The sequence below is a fragment of the Prunus mume genome, linkage group LG7 (genome assembly GCF_029339155.1).
Source record: "Prunus mume cultivar Tortuosa linkage group LG7, ASM2933915v1, whole genome shotgun sequence".
Classification (NCBI taxonomy): Eukaryota; Viridiplantae; Streptophyta; class Magnoliopsida; order Rosales; family Rosaceae; genus Prunus; species Prunus mume.
Genome location: NC_142704.1, coordinates 11327996 through 11347112, shown reverse-complemented (window position 1 = coordinate 11347112; position 19117 = coordinate 11327996). Strand labels below are relative to the sequence as shown.

Sequence of the window (19117 nt, the reverse complement as noted above, 5' to 3'; positions counted from 1 at the left end):
AACTTATTACCATCCATTCCACAACCTACTCAAGCAAGCCCCGGGCATTTGAGTGGCTTGGGCCCACTTAGACTTGTAGCGTGGTTGGGTGTGCAATAATGATTTCTTGTTTGGCATGGCATGTCGCTTGACATGTTTTTTTAATTATGCTGCTTGGCAAGATAATTAGCATGGATTTACAGAGCTAATGCATTTTATAATCTTAATCTCGATTCATAGCATGAAGAATTATTTATTTGGCATGACACGTGGAGTGTGACTTGTTTATGGCTGACTTTTGTGTACTCCAAATCCGGTCTTTTCTCAATAATATATCGTTTTGGGCCGGGAATATATTCGGGCCCAACCGTAGATTTTTTGGGCCTCAACAAGGGGCTTCACCTCTCAACACATCGTTGAAAATGGGGGATTGATCTAGCACGTTCAAGTCATTTTGAGATTCGGTAACTCCGAAAAAGGCATACCAAACCCATGTATCAAATGAAGCAACAACTTCCAGAATGATACTTTTTTGCCCCTTCCTATTCCCATAATCTCCATGCCAGACAGTTGGGCAATTCTTCCATTGCCAGTGCATACAGTCGATGCTTCCAATCATGGATGGAAAACCTCGAGCTTCAGCTTTTTGTAGAAGCCTTTGGAGGTCCCTAGGCATCGGTTTGCAGAGGTAATCCCTGGTGTAGAGAGTTTCGATTGCATAACAGAATCTGACCAAGCCCTCTAGAGCAGTGGACTTCCTCATCCTAGTAATCTCATCTACCTGATCAACAAATGCACCAAAAGAAGCACTGACCAAAGATTCGTAAAGTAGTGTAAGCTTTGCTTCGAAAGAAGCCCTAAAACCCCAGCAGCATCACACTTCTAAATGAAGTACACATCGTAATTGCAAACATCATGCATGACTTTATTGAACAAATGGGGTTGCATTCTATATCACCTTCAAAAATCAACATTAGAGTACATTGAATTTGGGATAAGGTAATCTTCCAAAAGATTCTTACCCCTAGAATGCCTAGGTCTGTCCAAGTTCGAGCCATAGACTTGTGAACCACTATGGCAACCTTGCCTTGATAGATCAATTATTCCCACTGCCATGACAACTTGTTCGTCATCTTCTTGCTCCTCCCTTTTTTCTTAAGCTCGTCTATGCCTTCTTTCTTGAATTTCTTGCTCTTGCCTCTCCAAGCATCTCCTCTTGTTTGACATTGAGAGTGGACTATGAAATCTAAAATCTGAAAAACAAAAGGATAGAGAAGATATGGTGTGAGAGGCATGAGTTGAGCATCTGGTTTTATATAGAGATTTAGAAGATAAAGATGACATGTGGCGTGATTTTATAGGGTGAAAATCTTATCTGAAATATGAGATTTGTATTTTATAATAAATATCGACATGTGGCACCCAAGAATCTTATCCTAAAATCTTATCTGAAATTTGAGATTTGTATTTTATAATAAATATTGATACGTAGCAACTGAGAATCTTATCCGTGAATGGATGGAAATACAACAAGCATTTTGCAAGGATTGCCACTATTCATGTGAATAGTAACACCCATTTGCCAAGGCAATGGGTGGAAACACAACAAGCCTTTTGCAAGGATTGCCACTATTTATGTGAATAGTAACACCCATTGCCTTGCCCTTGCCCTTTGTCATAGCAAATGGGGGGAAGTGCTCTAAGGGAATCTCCAGCAAGCCCCAAACCCGGCAAATGGCAATCCCGCCCCAAACCCACCTCTAGCGCTCAAGGTCTAGCCGGGCAAAGGTGGGACCCACCACTGGGGCAAGCCCACAGCAAGAATCGATCGTCTGCTCAAGGTGTATTCCATGCGCCAACAGAAAAAAATTTGAAAATCAAATGTCGACATTAGCGCTGACCTTGCGAGAAACCAACGGCTACAAGCCACGTGGTTTCTCCCGAGCCTCCGATCAAAAAATCTTATCCAATCCAACAACTCTCCAATTTTTGGCTAAAAAATTGAAAAAAAAATGAAAAAAAATCTGGATTTTTTAAAATTTTTTATAAATAACTATCAAGATTATTCACTTTTCACATCAAATCTTCATATAAATTCATCTCCTTCCAATATTTTTCACTTTCCACAACAAATTTTCTACTACAAAATTTCATTTGTGCAAAAATACAAATGACCTCTTCCATCGAAACCGGAGGGTCGGGGACAAACATTCGAAGATGTCAAAATCTTGGTGACGAGGTAAAAAAAAATCCCATTTTATTCAATTTAATGTCATTTTTAAAAATAAATATTTCTTGCATTTCCAATTTCATTTTTTCCATAGATTATTCAAGGCAAAACAAAAAAGAGGAAAACCATTATACATGGCTCCTCATGTGAACAATGCTCGCAGTCGGTTCCAGTGGTGCGCTCTATATTGAAAATAATGGCACTATTACATCCTCCGAAAGAAAATACTCCCCAAATCAAGACATTCGTCTGGCAATTGGCACGGACAACGATAGGCAATTCGACAACAGAAAATTCAAGCAATTCTGCTCCAACCTCCAGATCTGCCTTTGTTTTGCATCCCCAGACCACCCCCAATCCAACAACCAAGTCGAAGCTATGAACAAAATTATAAAAAAGACCATGAAGACCAAACTTGACATGGCCAACGGGTGCGGCTTGGACTACTCCCCGAAGTCCTATGGTCATATCACACTACATTTCGTACCTCTACAAGTGAGACACTTTTCTCCATTTCCTTCGACACCGAGGCCGTTGTCCCAGTGAAGATTGGACGGCCCTCTTACCAAACCTCTACGTATGATTCCAAAGCAAATGACGAGTAGTTAGCCTTGAACCTGGACTTAATTGACGAGCTTCGTGGCCAAGCAAACATGCGTAATTCGCTATGAGTAGCATATCACCAAGCATCGTGACTCCCGAGTTAAACCTCATACCTTCAAAACTGAAACTGGTAATGCACAAGGTTTCCTTGGCCACCAAAAACTCAGCTGAAGGTACTTTGGGACCAATATGGGGAAGGTTATCAACTTCGCAATCCCAATGACAAACCTTTAACTCATCCATGGAACACTAATCACCTCAAGTACTACCACAAGTGGCCATGCCCAAACCCTAGGACTTCATGTTTTCTTAGCCCTTCGGCACCCATGTCTCGAGCCCTAACTCGGACATTTTATGTACTTATTGCCTTTCGGCACCTACTTAATGAAACTCCTGACCTTGGCTTATTTATACTCATTTTATGATTTCAATTAGCAAACAGACTTTCATAACTCCAAAGCGCGTGCTATCATACAAACATAACATCAAACCCTGCCTTATGGCAGGGCAATATCCATACAAAATAAGAGCGCCATCGGCATTCTAATAAACTATCCAAAACAAATACTAAGGTTACATCATTAACAAAAATATAAGGCCTTCAGGCATTAGCACGCTCCTCCCTCACCTTTTTCACCGCAGCTCACCCCTCGATCGCTTCACCTTCGTTGCCTTCGGCACCACCACCCGTTTCGGCATCAGGTAGAGTGGTAGGATCTGCAGAAAGATGGGGAAGCAAACATAAACTCCTTGCCAGGAGGAATAGGAGGAGGCACGCCACTGGTATCAAAGTTTATATCCAACTTTAGATCAAACCTTGCCACCAGTTTCTCCCAGCCAAACTGCTCTTCCACCATCGCATCGAGCACAAGGTTATTGAGCTCATCCGAAACCTTGTACTCCACCACAGCCTCGGCACTAGCCTCAACCAACTCCTCCCCCTTCTTCCTCTTTGCCTCCACCATGGCCTCCTCAATAGCCTCTAGAAGGCGAGACACCTCTTTAAGCTTCCTTTCCAACCTCCCCACCTTCAGCTGAAGCACATTCTTCTCCCGAATGGCAGCTGGGCAAGGGCGGCCTTCTCGATCTACGAGTGACGTCTCACCAACCTTACCTCCTTATCTGCCCTGGCTAGGGTCAAATACATATCCCCAAAGGCCTGCGAACAAACATCAACATCATTGGTTAGAATTAGCTTCCAAAAAAAAAAAGCCAACAATTAACCAAAGTATCAAGACACTTACATTGGTAGTAGACAAGACTGACTTCTAGACTTGATCCAAAAAGTTCGTGGCCTCGGTTCGAGAGAGCTCCCCCACACCCGTCTTTACCTTGGTCAAGAAGGCGTTCACAATGGGCACTTCCTGACGATGCATTGCCAGGGTCACCTCCTTCTTTTGCCACCTAACAAAGGCAAAATCCATATCCTCAAAACCCTCAGGGAACAGCTCCTACATACTGAGCAAGGTAGCCTATGAGGAGGCTCCAGTCAAAGGGCGGCAGCTCCGATCCTCCTATGACATCATGGATAGCTGACTCTAGCCCCCAAAGCCTCTTATCAAGCTCTGCCAACCCATCATCCTCATCCCGAGGTCGCTTACAGTGGCATGCCCTCCACCCCTTGACCGGCCGGCTGAACCCTTCGCTTATCTTCCTCACCTTTCTTGGCCTGTTGGCCTTCTCCCTCTCCCTCCATTCCTCGCCTTTTGTTGCCTCTTCTCCTTATCCACCTTCACCACCTTCGGTGACCCCTCCACGGTAGCCACTGCCATCCACAAACCACAATAAAGTTAGCCCATCATTCAAATACAAAAACAGAAAACCAAGAAACAAAAAAAAAACTTACTTTCTTGAAGCAACCTTGACTCTGCATAAGGCCATTATGTTCCTCACCTCCTATCTCTCAACTGATACTAGAGTCCTAACCAACTCTATCTCCTTCTCCTCCTCCTCCAGAAGCAGCACTGGCATCACTATGCACTTCACCGAACCTGTACAGAAGCAAGAGGATAATTAGTTTCCAAACCTTAGGAAGACATGAACATACATATCAAAGCACATACAAACAAGGCAAGTTTAAACAGCAAAAGTTATGACAAAAGACCTATAGATTGAAATTGGGTAGGCACGTGTTTGCTGATGCTCTTCCCAAGCCAACATTCCCAACCACCAAAGGCAAAGAACCACCGATCCCTCCATGTCTTCTGCGATGTTAGTGGTTGCCCTATAAAGTTCTCCATCTCCTTAGCCTTTCGGCAATTAACCTGCACCCAGCCAAAGTTACCCTGTTACCTGGATACATAGTATAAATGCATGAACTGCTCGAAAGATGGCTTCCCTCGCTTGGCCAACCACCACGCTATGTATACCCCATGTAATATGATCCAAAAATTGGGGTTGTGCTGCCTAGGTGTGTAGCCCAATCTTGCTAACATCATCTGCGCCCAAAGATGCAACAGTAGCCTTAGCCCACATTTATACATGCTTCAACTACTCCAACTCATAGAGACTCAGATGTTCCTCTTCGGCAATGGAGCTCCTATAAGAACGCTTCACACCGCGAAGCCACCACCATCATCCTGCACTGCATGGCTCCCTCACCGACTTTAACCAACTTTCGATGCTTGAGTCATACCTAAAACTCGGTCGGCAACAGCCTCTAGGGTAGCATAGTTCCTCTACATCTCCTTATAAGCTTCCCCCCATAGCTTACTGAATGCTCTTCTTCCCAGCCCTACTACCCTCCATTATCAACCTTTCCACAATCCCTTTAGACTCCATACTCTCCCCAAGTACCTAGGGCTTCATCATGTCTATTACTCTCCAAGTCTTCCCCACTGAAGACATGGGTACTTGGCGGACTTTGGCTATTTCTTTCAGAATTATCAAACACCTACAAAGACAAATACATACAAACTAATGGACATGTGAAGATTAAAACAAAGTCCCTACGAATATGGCATGCCTAATTCTCCTACTATATGCATGTTTATCATTGCTCATCAAATGTTTATCAATTCTTATCAAAGTTCATACACAAATTCAACAAAATAAGCTTTTCAATCCAAAAATCGAAACAAACACAAACCATACCTTGTTATCACCACCACACACAGCAGTCGGAATCGCAATGACCTAGTCAGAAATCGCCTCCGTAGCAACACACTAGCTGGAAATTGCAATGGCCTAGTCAGAAATCGCCTCCACCGCAATACAATTCATTGGAAATCGCCTATGCTTGTCTAACCAAAACTCTTGAAAAACTTCTAAGTACTTTCACTTCTACCCTTCGACACTCTTATATAGATGCCAAAAGACACTCGATTGTCTCCTTCTCCCAAGCACCCCCATTAGGAACGACGCATCGATCCCCACCAAAAACCCTTCAATTCTTTCGACACGTGGCAGAGAGAGGCTAACGTCACACCTTCCGTTCTGCACCTTCGTGCCGAATGTGCAAGGGACTCACGAGACAAGCACGTTGATGTCACACCTTCCATTCGGCATCCTACGTGTCGAACGTGCAAGGGACTCACGCGACAACAGCGCTGACGTCACACCTTCCGTGGCGAACATGCAAGGGAATCACGGACAAGGGTACCGACATCACACCTTCCGTTTGGCACCCTCTGCCGAAAGTACAAGTGGACTCACACGATAAACCGGTTGACATCACGTATGCTCGTTCAACACCCTCCGTGCCGAACATGCGATGGAGACATGCAACTCTCGCCGACATCACCATTTCCTTCGCACCATACATGCCGAAGGTTCATAGGTACTGACGTAATTTCACTCGCACCACACCAGTCCCTTTGGCACCTGCCATGCCGAACCTCCAAATAGATCAAACAACAATAGGTGGTGTCCCAACTTCCCTTCACCTCCCCATGTGCCAATATCAGAGACATGTCCTCACATAGAATTGCTTTCCCAAAGAATCGTGCCTTCTAGCTTCGAACTTGGGGACTAGGGGACTGCCTACGACACCCGTCATACCAAAATGCTAGATTTAATTACTTAACATTTTACAAGTTCCCAACCCAGAAGTCACTCCTTAATTGGCAACTTAGGGACTACTGTTTACACTATAATCAACCGAGCGCATTTGGCATTATACGACCGATACTTAGGCATGCACCCGGCTGCCAAGGGGAAAGAGACACTCTGAAAGACACCCAGACAAAGCTTTAGAATACAAGTGACATCACCACCTTCTTAACCTACCGAAGGAAGACCTCCTTTGAAGTCAGAATCACTGCCGATGCTCTCAATTAGAAAATCCAGTTTCCATGGACACGTGCCACCTCCACAACAGTTTGTACAAAGTCCCACATCAAAACTTTGTGCAAAACTCTCGTTCTCATTTCCCTATAAATAGGGAACAGTGCCCAAGTAAAAGAGGTAACTACTTTTCACCTTTACCGTTACCCTGTTAAAATTAGGGAGTTTCACTAAAACACCCAAAATAGGGGTTGAAATTATAAAAAAACCAAAGCACTATTTAAACATATAAACACACCCAAAACCCATCATTACACACACTCAAAACCCATTTATAAACACACCCAAAAAGTTGACTTTGGGGTTGATTTTGGGTGTGTTTCTATGTTTAAATAGTGCTTGAGTTTTTTTATAAATACATGTCTAGGATTGGGTTTATTTATAAATTTGTATTAAAATTACCATATATACTCGCTGACTTAAAGCATCGGAGAGCCTTCAGCAAGTACCACACTGGTACTTGAAGCTAACGATTGCTTCCTCCTTATTTTCTTTTGCAGGATCCCTCCGTGTCGAACGTTCATAACCTTCTCGCCCTGTTGAAGATCCACCACTCATTCACCTAAGTTGACCTTCAAAAAAAGAGCATCAACAATGTGAATTTTATAATAAATATGGACACGTGCAACTGAAAATTTTATTCGAAAATTTAATACAAAAATTTTATCTGAAATTTGAGAAGAGAAATTTATAATAAATAGTGACACGTGGCAGTTGAAAATTGTACTCGAAAATCTTAACAAAATTAATCGTTTAAATATTAAAAAATAGAAATAAATTAAAATGAATAGTAATTGTCTTTGCCTTACTCTTGCATGTGGAAATAAAAAGCAAGGCTGCCACTATTTTTGAATAGTTAAAAATCTTGCCTTATCTTACTATTTTTGAATAGTTAAAAATCTTGCCTTATCTTTGCGTTGCCTTGTCTTTTGGGTGGATGTGCTCTAACAGAAAGAATTAAGAGAGAGAGAGAGAGAGAGAGAGAGAGAGAGAATTTGTTTGAGAGGAACAAGAGGGAATCTCAATAACAAAACAAGCACGATTGGATGGAAGAAGGGCGGGATTGGAAAAGGTGTGCCAGGACGCGCGCTAAGGGGGAAGTTTTTCTATTGTAAGCTCTCTTTTCTCTCCAGCCATTGAGATCACTTTGATGGCTGAGATGGGACCGTAAATAGGGGTTCGCAAAAAAGGAGTTCCCACCTGAGCCTCGTGCGGGGAAGGATTCATCAACGACCTGTGCATTTCCCAAAGTCCTACATTGGGCTTTTAGACCAGACCATAGGAAATATAAATGCAAATGCAAATGCTGCAGAGCTCAGTGTCATTGGGACTGTCAGCGTCTCCGGTTCGCGTCGTCAAGTGTTCTTTGGTCGGGCTCCGAGCACCACCGTCAACGATCCCAATTCAATGGCAGCAGTTGGTCCCAAGTGGGCCCAGAAGACCATAACTCTGCCTCCCCAGAGGAGGGGTTGTCATCTCATCACCCCTCAGGTACTCTTTCACATTTGAACCCTAACCCTAACAACTACAGGGTGTTTTCGATTATGACATAACCCGCTTATTATTATGGAGCCCTTCAATTGAAAGTGTTGTGTTTTACTTTTAAGCACAACTTCAATTCAATTATGATTTTGTGTTCAACAATTCAATATCTACTGGTTTCTATTTCAGATAGTGAAGGAAATTGGCCAGGAATTGTCACATTTCAACTGCGGCCTTGCACATCTCTTTTGTAAGTTAGCGAAGCCCCAAGGCTAAACTAATATCTGCCCCCTTGTCATGTTCAAAGTTCAAAATTGCCTTTTAGTATTAACTATTTTTTATTTTATCCTTTGTTTTGAATTTTTTATTTTATTTTATATTTTTAAAATATTCCAGTGCAGCACACTACTGCTTCTCTTACTATCAATGAGAATGTTGACTCTGATGTTCGTGATGATACAGAGACATTCCTCAATAGGATAGTTCCTGAGGTTAGTTTGTTTCCTGTAATGTCTCACGTAGCAGTTGCAGTATACCTTATTCTAAGGACACAGATAAGGTGATGTTTCAATGTTTATTTTCAGGGGACATCTGCACCATGGAAGCATACCCTTGAAGGTTGGTATTGGATTCATTTGATCCCTTGGCCCGTGGAATACTTTTGGTTTTCTCTGTTTAACCCAAATTGTTACTTAACGCAGCATTAACTTGATTGGCTAGGCCTTCGGGTTGGATTTTATATAATTACATATGATTGATATTGTACCCAAAATTTCTGTTTGATCAAATAACCCTTTGTTTGGGTTGGGTACATAGTAATTGTGGTCTTATTTATCTGGTTCTTTGCATTCTTTCCGAAATGTTGATACTAATTTATGTAAGTTTTTCAGGCTCAGATGACATGCCGGGGCATATTAAATCATTAATGTTTGGTTGCGCACTGACGTGAGGATACCTTATTAGATTGGTTGAAACTACTTTTTTGCTTTGAAAATATGTAGCCTCATTGGCATTTACATGTTTCTTGTTCTCATGCAGGGTTCCAATTACAAATGGAAAGCTTAACATGGGACCTTGGCAGGTCTGTGAAACCAATAATTAACTTTCAGAAGTTTTCTACTTACTAAGAGCCTTATTTCTCAACCATAGCTTAGCATGATTTTCATGGATGCTTTGCTGAGTAAATTTCTTGGGCGTAGGCTAATTATTAGCTATGAGAATAGAACTTACAAGTAAATTATGGGCATAAGATTACACTTGCATGCTTTGCTTTCTTCCTTACTAGAATTGGAGTTTCCATAAATTGGTTTTGATCCTTAATTGAACTATTTTCTATGTAGACAGGGTATGTAAATTAAAAAGACTAGAAATAGTTGACCCCCCCAAAAAAAAGGACTAGCAATGTCTTATGTAAAATGTTTTGAAGACAGGAAATCAATGGTGAAACATTTGCAGACCTAGCTTTAAGAAGCTGCACTAGGCTGCAATTTCTTGTACTCGAGTATGTAAACTGGGTAAGAATTCATGAGATCACTGAGTGAGAGATAAAGATAAAAATAGGCCTTGTGCTTAAGATTTTACCAAGGCCTTTTAACTTCCAAGGGGCAGGTGAGGCAATTAACAAACTAATAACTATGTTGCAATGAAATTAGCACTATGGTTTTCAATTATTGCTTATCGTTTTTTTGGAAAGCTTCAAATACGCAGTACATGTGTATATTCTTGTATGTTGTAGGATGGACAACTAGTTTCCATTGCTTAATTGTTTGGCTCTCTAGTAAAGCAAAATTTCAAATTGTGGCTGTGTTATTGATATGTCATTTTGCATAATTTTTCCTTGTAATATCCTTCAGGGAATATGGTTGTGCGAGCATCGTGACTATCCTACTGGGCGGAAAGTTGTGGTCACCCTTAATGGAATATGAGAAGCTTAGATTTGGAAGTTTCCTGTTTCTTTCATCCAGTGTGCAAATGAAGTTGTACTCAAGCATCTTCTATGTTAATGGGTAGGTGGGATGTTAGTGTGCTAGCTATTTTCTATGTTAATGGCAGCTTCCCTACCAGAATCTGGTAATACCTTGTTACTTGTAATGGATTTAAGTTTTGTTATGCAAACCTGTAGAAAATGTAATGGAATTAAGTTGTTACTTATTAGCTATTGCGACAATAGCAGCTGCTTGCCAATTACCATGTAAGAAATTTTGGAAATTCCTGGGAGTTTATACGTCGAAACCTTGTAGGTGTATATAACATCAATGGGTCAAATTGCAGGTATTAAAGTTACATGATTCTGCAGTGGGAGTCAGCCTGATTGGTTTTTTTCGTTTTTTAATACAAGCGATAGTCTAAACTAGAGGAGGGGTTTCTCACACACACGCACAATCAAGATGTCATGGGGGCTAGACCTCACGCACAATCAAGATGTCTGTTCGAAAAGGGGGAAAAAAAAAAAGGAAAAAAAAGAAAAGGAAATATCTGAGTTACGAAGTTATTATATAAATGATGTATATACACACAAAGGAATGAATGGAATTAAATTAATTTAACGCATCATGATTGTGAACTCATTAAAGCTGAGAACCCCATCTCCGTTAAGGTCGAACGCTCGAATCATGGCTTTGCAGTCATCGATGGAGCGAGAGTCGCCGAGGCGGCTGAGCATCCTCTTCAAGCTGGCTGGGGTTATGCAGCCAGAGCCTTCCATTTCATACATCCCAAAGGCATCTCTGAGCTGCTGATTCTTGTTGTCGTCGTTTGTGGCTTCCATCAACTTCTGGAATTCTTCAAACCCCAGCAGCCCATCTCCATCCAAATCCGAAGCCTCCACGGCGGCCTCCGCTTCCTCCTCAGACAGCTCTCCCCCAACACTCCTCACACAAGTCTGCAGCTCTGCTGGGGAAATCTTACCATCTCCGTTCTCGTCGAAGAAATCAAACACCTTCCACATCTGGAGGTCGCTGTTGCTGCTGCATGTTGTTGGGTTCTCAATTGGGCCCTCTACATCATGATGACCTGCCTTTGTCTTTCTTGGAGACACTTTACGGCACAATCTTCCCAGGGCGGACGATGATGACTTGGGGGTGATCTCCATTGAAATTGCCAATTTGGTACTTTAATTGCTGCTATGTAAATGCGGACTCTGATCTCTTCTAAGTGCTCTTCCTGGCTTCGTGGCTTCCTGACTTGTTGTATATGATGCTATTTATAGACGATGAGACCATGGGGATAATGCAACGATGAAAAGAAGAGGATAAACTTATAACTATTATAAAACAATGGATCCTTGTTGGAGTGTAACAATAACAAACGTGGAAGCCTCGTATTTATACTAGTTTAGGATATTTGAGGGGGGAGAGAGAGAGAGAGAGATAGAGAGAGAGGTTCGCTATATTCTTCGATTGGGATATGGAATGACAAATTCCGTATTACATAGGAGGACAGAAGAACACGGTTGAGCGGCCAAATCCAGTTTTTTATAATCATTTTAAAATACTTGATAGATAAAATAAAGACAAGATTTGCCGTACCCGCCGGTTGTTTTGGTTTGCTTTTGTGGGTTTTGAGGTTTCAGCGCGTCAGGGAAGCTTCCTGCTTGCGGCCTGCAGCGGGTTTCTCCTCCTGGCATTTCTGCGTTTCTTTATTTTTTTGACAATTTAATAGTCTTAATTAAGGTTTCTGTATTTGGTTGACCTCGCTGCTTTTTGGACCTTATTGAATTTCTAGACGTGGGAACAGTGTCGTACACCTGATACTAAGGGGACAAAATAGAGTATGTCGGCTACCGTCACAACTTGTGTATACAAAGTTAGTCTCCCCAAAATGGGATGTGATTTTTCCACTTTTTTTTTTTTTTTACTTACACTTCCTTTTGCTTTTTAAGAGAGTGTATTCAATTATGATTTTAATGAATTATTTTTAAGTTTAAAAATACAACGGTATTCAATTAGGATTTTTAAGTAATTAATAAAAATTTGGTGGTATTCAATTAGGATTTTTAAATAATCAATACAAATCCGGTGGTATTCAATTAGGACTTTTAAAAGATAAGAAAAAGTACCGTGGTATTCAAAAACTTACTGATTTTGAGGTATTTCATTAAATTATGTATTGTGTAAGACTTTTGAGTGTGTGATATAAATACCAAATCACATAACAAAATCTCATCTTCCTATGCATGATTCTCATACTTTTTTTCCCCACTATTTTTGTATGCTTTTGATTGTACATAAAAAAAAACTTTTCATAAGAGAGACGATAAAGAAACATTAACAAGAAAGACGATATTGCCTCTTCTGGAGCTAATGGGCATTTTCCAATAGCTTTTCTTTCCCTGTAGACAAGCTTATTTGGAGCAAAATTATATTTTCAATACTTTTTTTTGGGTGAATTACTCAAATGGTCCTCAAACTTGTACGCGATTTACATTTTGGTCCATTAATTAAATTATTAGTCCAAATGGTATATAAACTCTATTTTAATCGTCTGTTTGATCCAACCGTTACATTCTGTCAATGTTGCTGTTAAATATAAAGGCAAATTGGTCATTTCGTAAGTTAAAAATAAATAAAAACTCTCCCTCTCTCTCTTTCTCTCTCTCCCCATTCCCCCATGGCCACCACCCTCAAGCTCCAACCCCCAAACCCATCTCACAACCACTCTCCACCCAAACCCATCCAACAACCACCCTTCATCCCAGGCCCCATGAACCCAAAACCCAAGCTCCTCCCCACCCTCCACCCAAGCCAAGAACTACAGAAAAAGAAAGAAAAAAATCTTCCACAAACCCCTCCCAACTAACCCAAAACCCCAACTCAACAACCACCCACCCTCTCCCCCTCCCCCTTAATTTCCCTTTGTTGTTGAGACACAACCACCCACCATCCTCCTCCCCACCTCATTACCTGCCAACCCCACCTCCCAAAATCACAGCCACTGTCAATTTCTCACCCTCCAAGTACAAGTATCGGTTCTTCACAAGACACCGAAATTGCTGCGAGGGTTTTGGGGATTTATGCCGTCAATACCAAGGCCAACACTCCCACCATTTTCGCCATTGCCCACCTCCTCAAGAGCTTTCCCTTTCCTCTGCGTCACTTCAGCAACCTTTGTTAGTATTATTTTGGACATTAATTGTTGGGCTGGATGGTTGAAGGCCATTGCCAAACCATCTGTTTTTATTTATTTTACAAACACAGTAATTGGAGAGGTCTGTAGGGAATTGGGGAGAAGAAATTGAAGGGAGGGGGTTTGGGTCTTATGATTTTTTTTCACTTTTTCTTCAATTATTTTATAATTTTGTACTTATTTTAAACTTATTTTATTTGTTAATTATGAAAAGTCGTATTTGCCCCTAAAATTTGGTTACATTTAACAGAAAATGTAACGGTTGGATCAAATGGGGGATTAAAATAGAGTTTATGTACCATTTGGACTAATAATTTAATTTAAGGACCAAAATGTAAATCGCGTACAAGTTTGAGGACCATTTGAGTAATTTACTTTTTTTTTTAAATTTTTAGAATCTCCTGCTCATTGTAGACATTTCCTTGCAAGGAGTTGCAGACCTCCACAACTTTGCCGGTGTGCTCACAAGTTGCTTGATCTAATGCCTTAAAGAGGCCTTTTTTTTAAAAAAAAAAAATATTTATTTTATGTGTAATTGCTGTGCATACTGTTTGAGCTCAATTTGGCACACCCAGCCCAAAATCACAAGGCCCATGCCAATTTTGGGCAGCCACCAGCATTCTTCTGAAATTGAGCCAAGACACACTCAACCCAACACTAGAGGCCCAGAAGGATGAAACAAAATTAGACCCAAATGGTTCGGATCCAAATTGTGAACAAAAGCCCAAATCCAAAGGAGGCCTAACCTAGGATCTGTCTAAAACATAAATAAATAAGACTTGGGCCTCGGAAAGACGAAGAAAAGAAAGAAATCAGCCCATGGTCCAAACTCGAATTTGGGCTTGCCATGATTAAAAAGAGGAAACCCAAAACAAAAACAGACCCACGTGACGTTTCTAACTTAGAAAAGTCAATATTTTCAATGGGGTTAACAAAAGCAAAGGCGGCTAGGAGAAGATTTCTCTGAATCTCTGCCATCGAAGGTCGATCCCTTTTTATATATTTGGAAATAGTGTTTTTTCTCCAAAAGAGGGTGGTTCTTCCAAAAGATAAGCAGGCTATGTTCTCAAACAGAGATAAGCAGAAGGACAGGAGTTGATCAAAACTGGAAAATCAAACTAACCATCATAGTTTGAGCTCTCACAGGGAGCAGTTGGAATTAAAATAGGAAAGTGATTGACATAGGAGCTGACCGTTGAGAGCTTATTTGCCAGAATTGATAAAACCCCTTCTTCTTTACATTTTAAAAATGAAAGATCTTTTGAGAAATTTTGCCTCCCATTATTAAAAGAATTATCCTACTCTAGAAAGCACTTCTTATAAATATAGGAGAGGGTGAACAGGGAAAAACACACTCAATTCAACAACAAAATCAAACAACTAAAATCAACCCAAGACAAGAACTCAAAATGATCACTTGATCCTTGAGAACCCCCAAACAGACTGAAGCAACCAAGAGCCCAGTCAAGCCAAAGAAGAAGCCAGCCATGATTCAGAACTTCCAAGCTCAGACTTAGAAAATAAGTCATTCAAAACGAGATTCCTCTTGTTACAAATTTGGTTCAGCAACAGCCAAGACAGGCGAAGCTTGAGTTTTCATAAATATGAAAACCTCAACAAATTATGGAGAGTCCTAATCAAGCGATTAGGTACCATAGTGCGATTAAGCCGGCTTAGTAATCCTCAAGTCCGACCATACATCCCATTCAGGTGAAGAGATTGCGATTCTGCTCATTCAAAACGCCTTCGGTCTTGAAATAGATTAAAGCTCGCCAAAATCAAGCTTTGGTATCGATTTACGCCTAAAGCTTAGCGATTGAAGTTGTTGTGATTCAATCGGCACAGAATATACCCAGTCGGCCGGATCAAAGCTTCTATCCAGACATAAATGGAATTCTAGCCTTCTTTTGCCCTCCTAGAGTTGATTTTTTCTTTCGAGTCTTGTAAAAGGCGATTACATGTAAAACAGTTCACTTTTATTACCATTTATTACGGCCGAACTACCAACTTTATACTAAGATAAATTGTGAAGTCCTCACCAGTCTGAGGTTAGAAAAGAACTTACTTGGGAGATATTCATCACCCAAATTCGCAATCGTTTGTTTAGAAATTAGTAACTTGGGGCGCAAGTCATCTATTTTCAAGAAATCTGCTAGAATTGTTATTGCTAGCAATGGCACGCTCGCACACCAAAAAAAGTTGATTTGTTGGCCAGTCAATGGTTTTCAAGGCAATGAGGAACTTTACCCTTATATTACAGGAACAAACACAAAACGGGTAAACAATTTGGCACGCCTAGTGGGACTTCTTAGTATACATACTCCTAAATAAATTTTCTAAAGCATATGAATATTGGAAGTTCTAGCCAGAACCCACACTACGCGATGGAAAGAGATCAAGTAGCCCTCCGAGAAGGACTGGAGTCTGTTTGTGCTTAATAAATCACAGTCATTAACTAATTGAAGGGACTTCCCTTCGGCCCTGGTGCCTATCGTTTCGTCAAGCATTTCGCCTTCCTAAAAACAAAAGAGCTGCAAAGGCAGAATCCTCTCGGCCTTGTGACCACAGTATTGAAGGCCGAGGCCTAAGGCCGTAAAAGACACGGCTAAAAAAGGCTATGGTTAAATCACCATGTGGCCCCAGGGCCCCACGCTTCATTTAATGAAGTAATGCCTCTGACTTCGCAGCAAACCCACTAGTCACAAGAAGCATTAAATGCACAAGGGAAGTGACTAAAGTCAGGATTTGATGATGGAAATCAGGGTGGTTAGGCGCAGACATTCTCACAAGTAATCTCACGACTTAGGGTTGGATCACCAACCACCAGACCAGGGCATTAAATGTGTTCCCACGGCCAAGGGTGGTTAGGCACTTCATTTACCGAGATTTATGGGGGTCACACCACGATGCTTCTCAAACCCAAACCACAATGCTTCACGATCTCAAATGCCGATTTGACTACCCACTTGCCCTGGTCAGACTCCACCGTGCAGGTCTTGTCAGCCTCGAATGTCCCTCCAGGACTAATATAAATACTAAGCTCATGACTACATTCAAAGGGTTCAAATACCAAACCAAAAGCCTCCCACGGAGCAAATTATATTTCCCTGTAATGTACTTTCAATACCTTTATTTGTTGTCTTAGGAGTAGTGGTAGATTATAAGGAAAATCCATTCATCAATATATCATACGACCCTTGATTTTCAAGGCGCCGGAGCACCATCCCTGTTATCGCCTCACTCACCCCATATATCATATGACCGTCGCTCTCGAGCAGCGCGGAGCACCGCCTAAAACCCTGCCACCAACACCACCACTGAACGGTCTTGTAGCTCGGGCCATGAACCTGACGGCCGAGATCAGTTCCTCTCTCGCCACAATCGTTTGATTAGAAGTCGAACGTAAAACAGGCTCAACATTTAAACCATCTTATACCCGAACCTCATCATCATCTCGACGCACGGTAGACCGTCTTTGCGCACGCCAGCGCAATCGCACCACATCAAAGAAGGGCGTCACATGTTGACGCACATCCCCTCGGCCCGAGCACCAGGCCGTGAGATTCGCGATAGACAAGCGAGTTAGAAAAAATTGATGCTAGGCAATCGCCCATGGCGATCTGGAAATAGATGCTCCAAAGGCTGGCTCCGGGAGGTTAAATCAAATACAAAGCCGTGCTCCGACATGAGGCTACATCACAAAGGATCCAGGACACTCTGAACAACATGACAACCATGATGCAATGGCAAGTTAGCGGCAGTTCGGGAAGGGTGTGAAGGCTATGGCGAAATTCCAAACCAAGATGTTGTGGTCCAGGAATTAGAGCCTCCCTTATGGCCCTCCACCAGGGATTGGCATGGCCATACAAGGAGAATCCTCTCATTGCAGATATTTGGAATACGAGGCATGGAAAAATCCAAGGCTAGTCGGAGGAGGAGCCCTTCCTATTCAAGAGCAGGAAGGGCAGTTCGGCGACAAGCCTACACGATTCAGGTTCCTCAAAATCAGCTAGAACCTCTACTTGTTCCACAACTTTTGGCCCCGCGTGATCAGCCCCTAGCACTTCACACACACACTGGTTTTGCCTTGCAGACCTAGAAGGATGGATCCTAATCCATTCCCTCCACCAGCAAGAGGCGAAGAGGCAGAGGGAATCAACTCTTTGCCAACAATGATAGAAGCATGAATGGGGGCAAACTGGAGGAATCATCCGGACTTTGAAGAAAAGGAAGAGCACGAGGAGGAAGCTCCGCCCGAGCCATACTGAGATGAAGCACAGATTAACAGGATCCGGCTAGAACAGGGGCGAAATCTGCACCTGTCAATGCTTTAAATGACATGGGGACTACAAAGAATGATCGGGAGATGATGGAGCCTGAAGGCGTAAGAAGAGAAAGACCCACCTACAGAAGCCATATCGGCTTACATTGATCGAATACCTCTATCACGGTTTCAAGGTCCCAAAATTCACCTTGTTTAACGGAGAGGAACCCATGCTTCATCAGATTGAGCATATAGGCAGGTTTTCTATCCAGTGCATAGCTATAGAAAATAATCCTCTACTAAAGCTAAGGCTTGTTGGAAATTCTCTCTCTAGACAAGCCTTCACTTGGTATACCAGTCTACCAGCCAATTCTGTTCAAACTTGGGAACAGATGGAAAACGTCTTCCATGACTACTATTTTAGGATCCAGCCAGAAGTCACCATTAGTGATCTTGCTGCCCTCAAACAGAATGAAGATGAACCTGCTCAGGACTTTATAACCAGATTGAGCTCAAAATGAAGTGCGGATCCCTATAGAAGAAAGACACTTCATTCAGATGGCTCAAGCCCCCCTCAAAATCTCTCTGAGAAAAAGATTTGATGAGATGCTATTTGGAGATCTAGCAGAACTGGCAGATAAAGCATCTAAATATGAGGAGCTGCTTAGGGAAGAACAACAGAAGAGGAACTCTTCCAAAGACACGTACTATAAGACTCATTTTTCTTCAATCCATCTAGTTGAGGTAGAATAAGAAGAAGACATAGAAGGCTCGGAGGAAAGAGAAATTGCAGTAGCAGAGATGGCAAAATTAAAACATCCCATTAGCTGCAAAGCTCTTACAAGGCCACCCAAAGATCAGAAGCTGCCGCCATTCATAGCAGGGTTTGTTCCAAACAAGCCAACACAGAACAAGGTCTATTCCTTTGATCTGACCAAGGTGGACGCCTTGTTTGATGAGATGCTGCTGCATAAAGCAATAGAGACACCCTACAGGTTGCCCAAGCCAGAAGAACTCAAGGCGAGCGTGTGCGGTGGCACAACTCTTGGAACCATTCCACCAATAGTTTTGTTGTTTTCAGGGATGTCATACAGGAAAGAATAACAACATGAAGGTTGAAACTGGTGGAGAAACCTCCATCGATTACAGAT

The 19117-nt window shown here is 41.9% G+C and overlaps 1 protein-coding gene and 1 pseudogene across 2 annotated transcripts; one reads left to right on the top strand and one right to left on the bottom strand.

Moving 5' to 3' along the window:
• Window positions 1-8062: 8062 nt before the first annotated feature.
• Window positions 8063-10732, top strand: LOC103332512 (uncharacterized). Its single transcript, XM_089041253.1, has 7 exons — window positions 8063-8587; window positions 8768-8828; window positions 8975-9069; window positions 9163-9196; window positions 9469-9523; window positions 9617-9659; window positions 10432-10732. Exons 1-7 carry the CDS (start codon window positions 8504-8506, stop codon window positions 10501-10503), a joined length of 444 nt encoding a protein of 147 aa, XP_088897379.1. The 5' UTR covers window positions 8063-8503; the 3' UTR covers window positions 10504-10732.
• Window positions 10733-11043: 311 nt separating this feature from the next.
• LOC103332442 (calcium-binding protein CML38 pseudogene) lies at window positions 11044-12197 on the bottom strand (annotated as a pseudogene). Its single transcript, XR_016121923.1, has one exon. The product of XR_016121923.1 is annotated as a calcium-binding protein CML38 pseudogene (transcript).
• Between the last annotated feature and the right edge of the window lie 6920 nt (window positions 12198-19117).

What these genes read in the sequence shown, in the direction of transcription:
- LOC103332512 (XM_089041253.1), top strand. Translation starts at nt 8,504, where the DNA reads ATGGCAGCAGTTGGTCCCAAGTGGGCCCAGAAGACCATAACTCTGCCT. An exon ending in CGGCCTTGCACATCTCTTTT is followed by an intron (nt 8,829 to 8,974) that starts GTAAGTTAGCGA and finishes AAAATATTCCAG; the next exon opens with TGCAGCACACTACTGCTTCT. An exon ending in ATGGAAGCATACCCTTGAAG is followed by an intron (nt 9,197 to 9,468) that starts GTTGGTATTGGA and finishes TAAGTTTTTCAG; the next exon opens with GCTCAGATGACATGCCGGGG.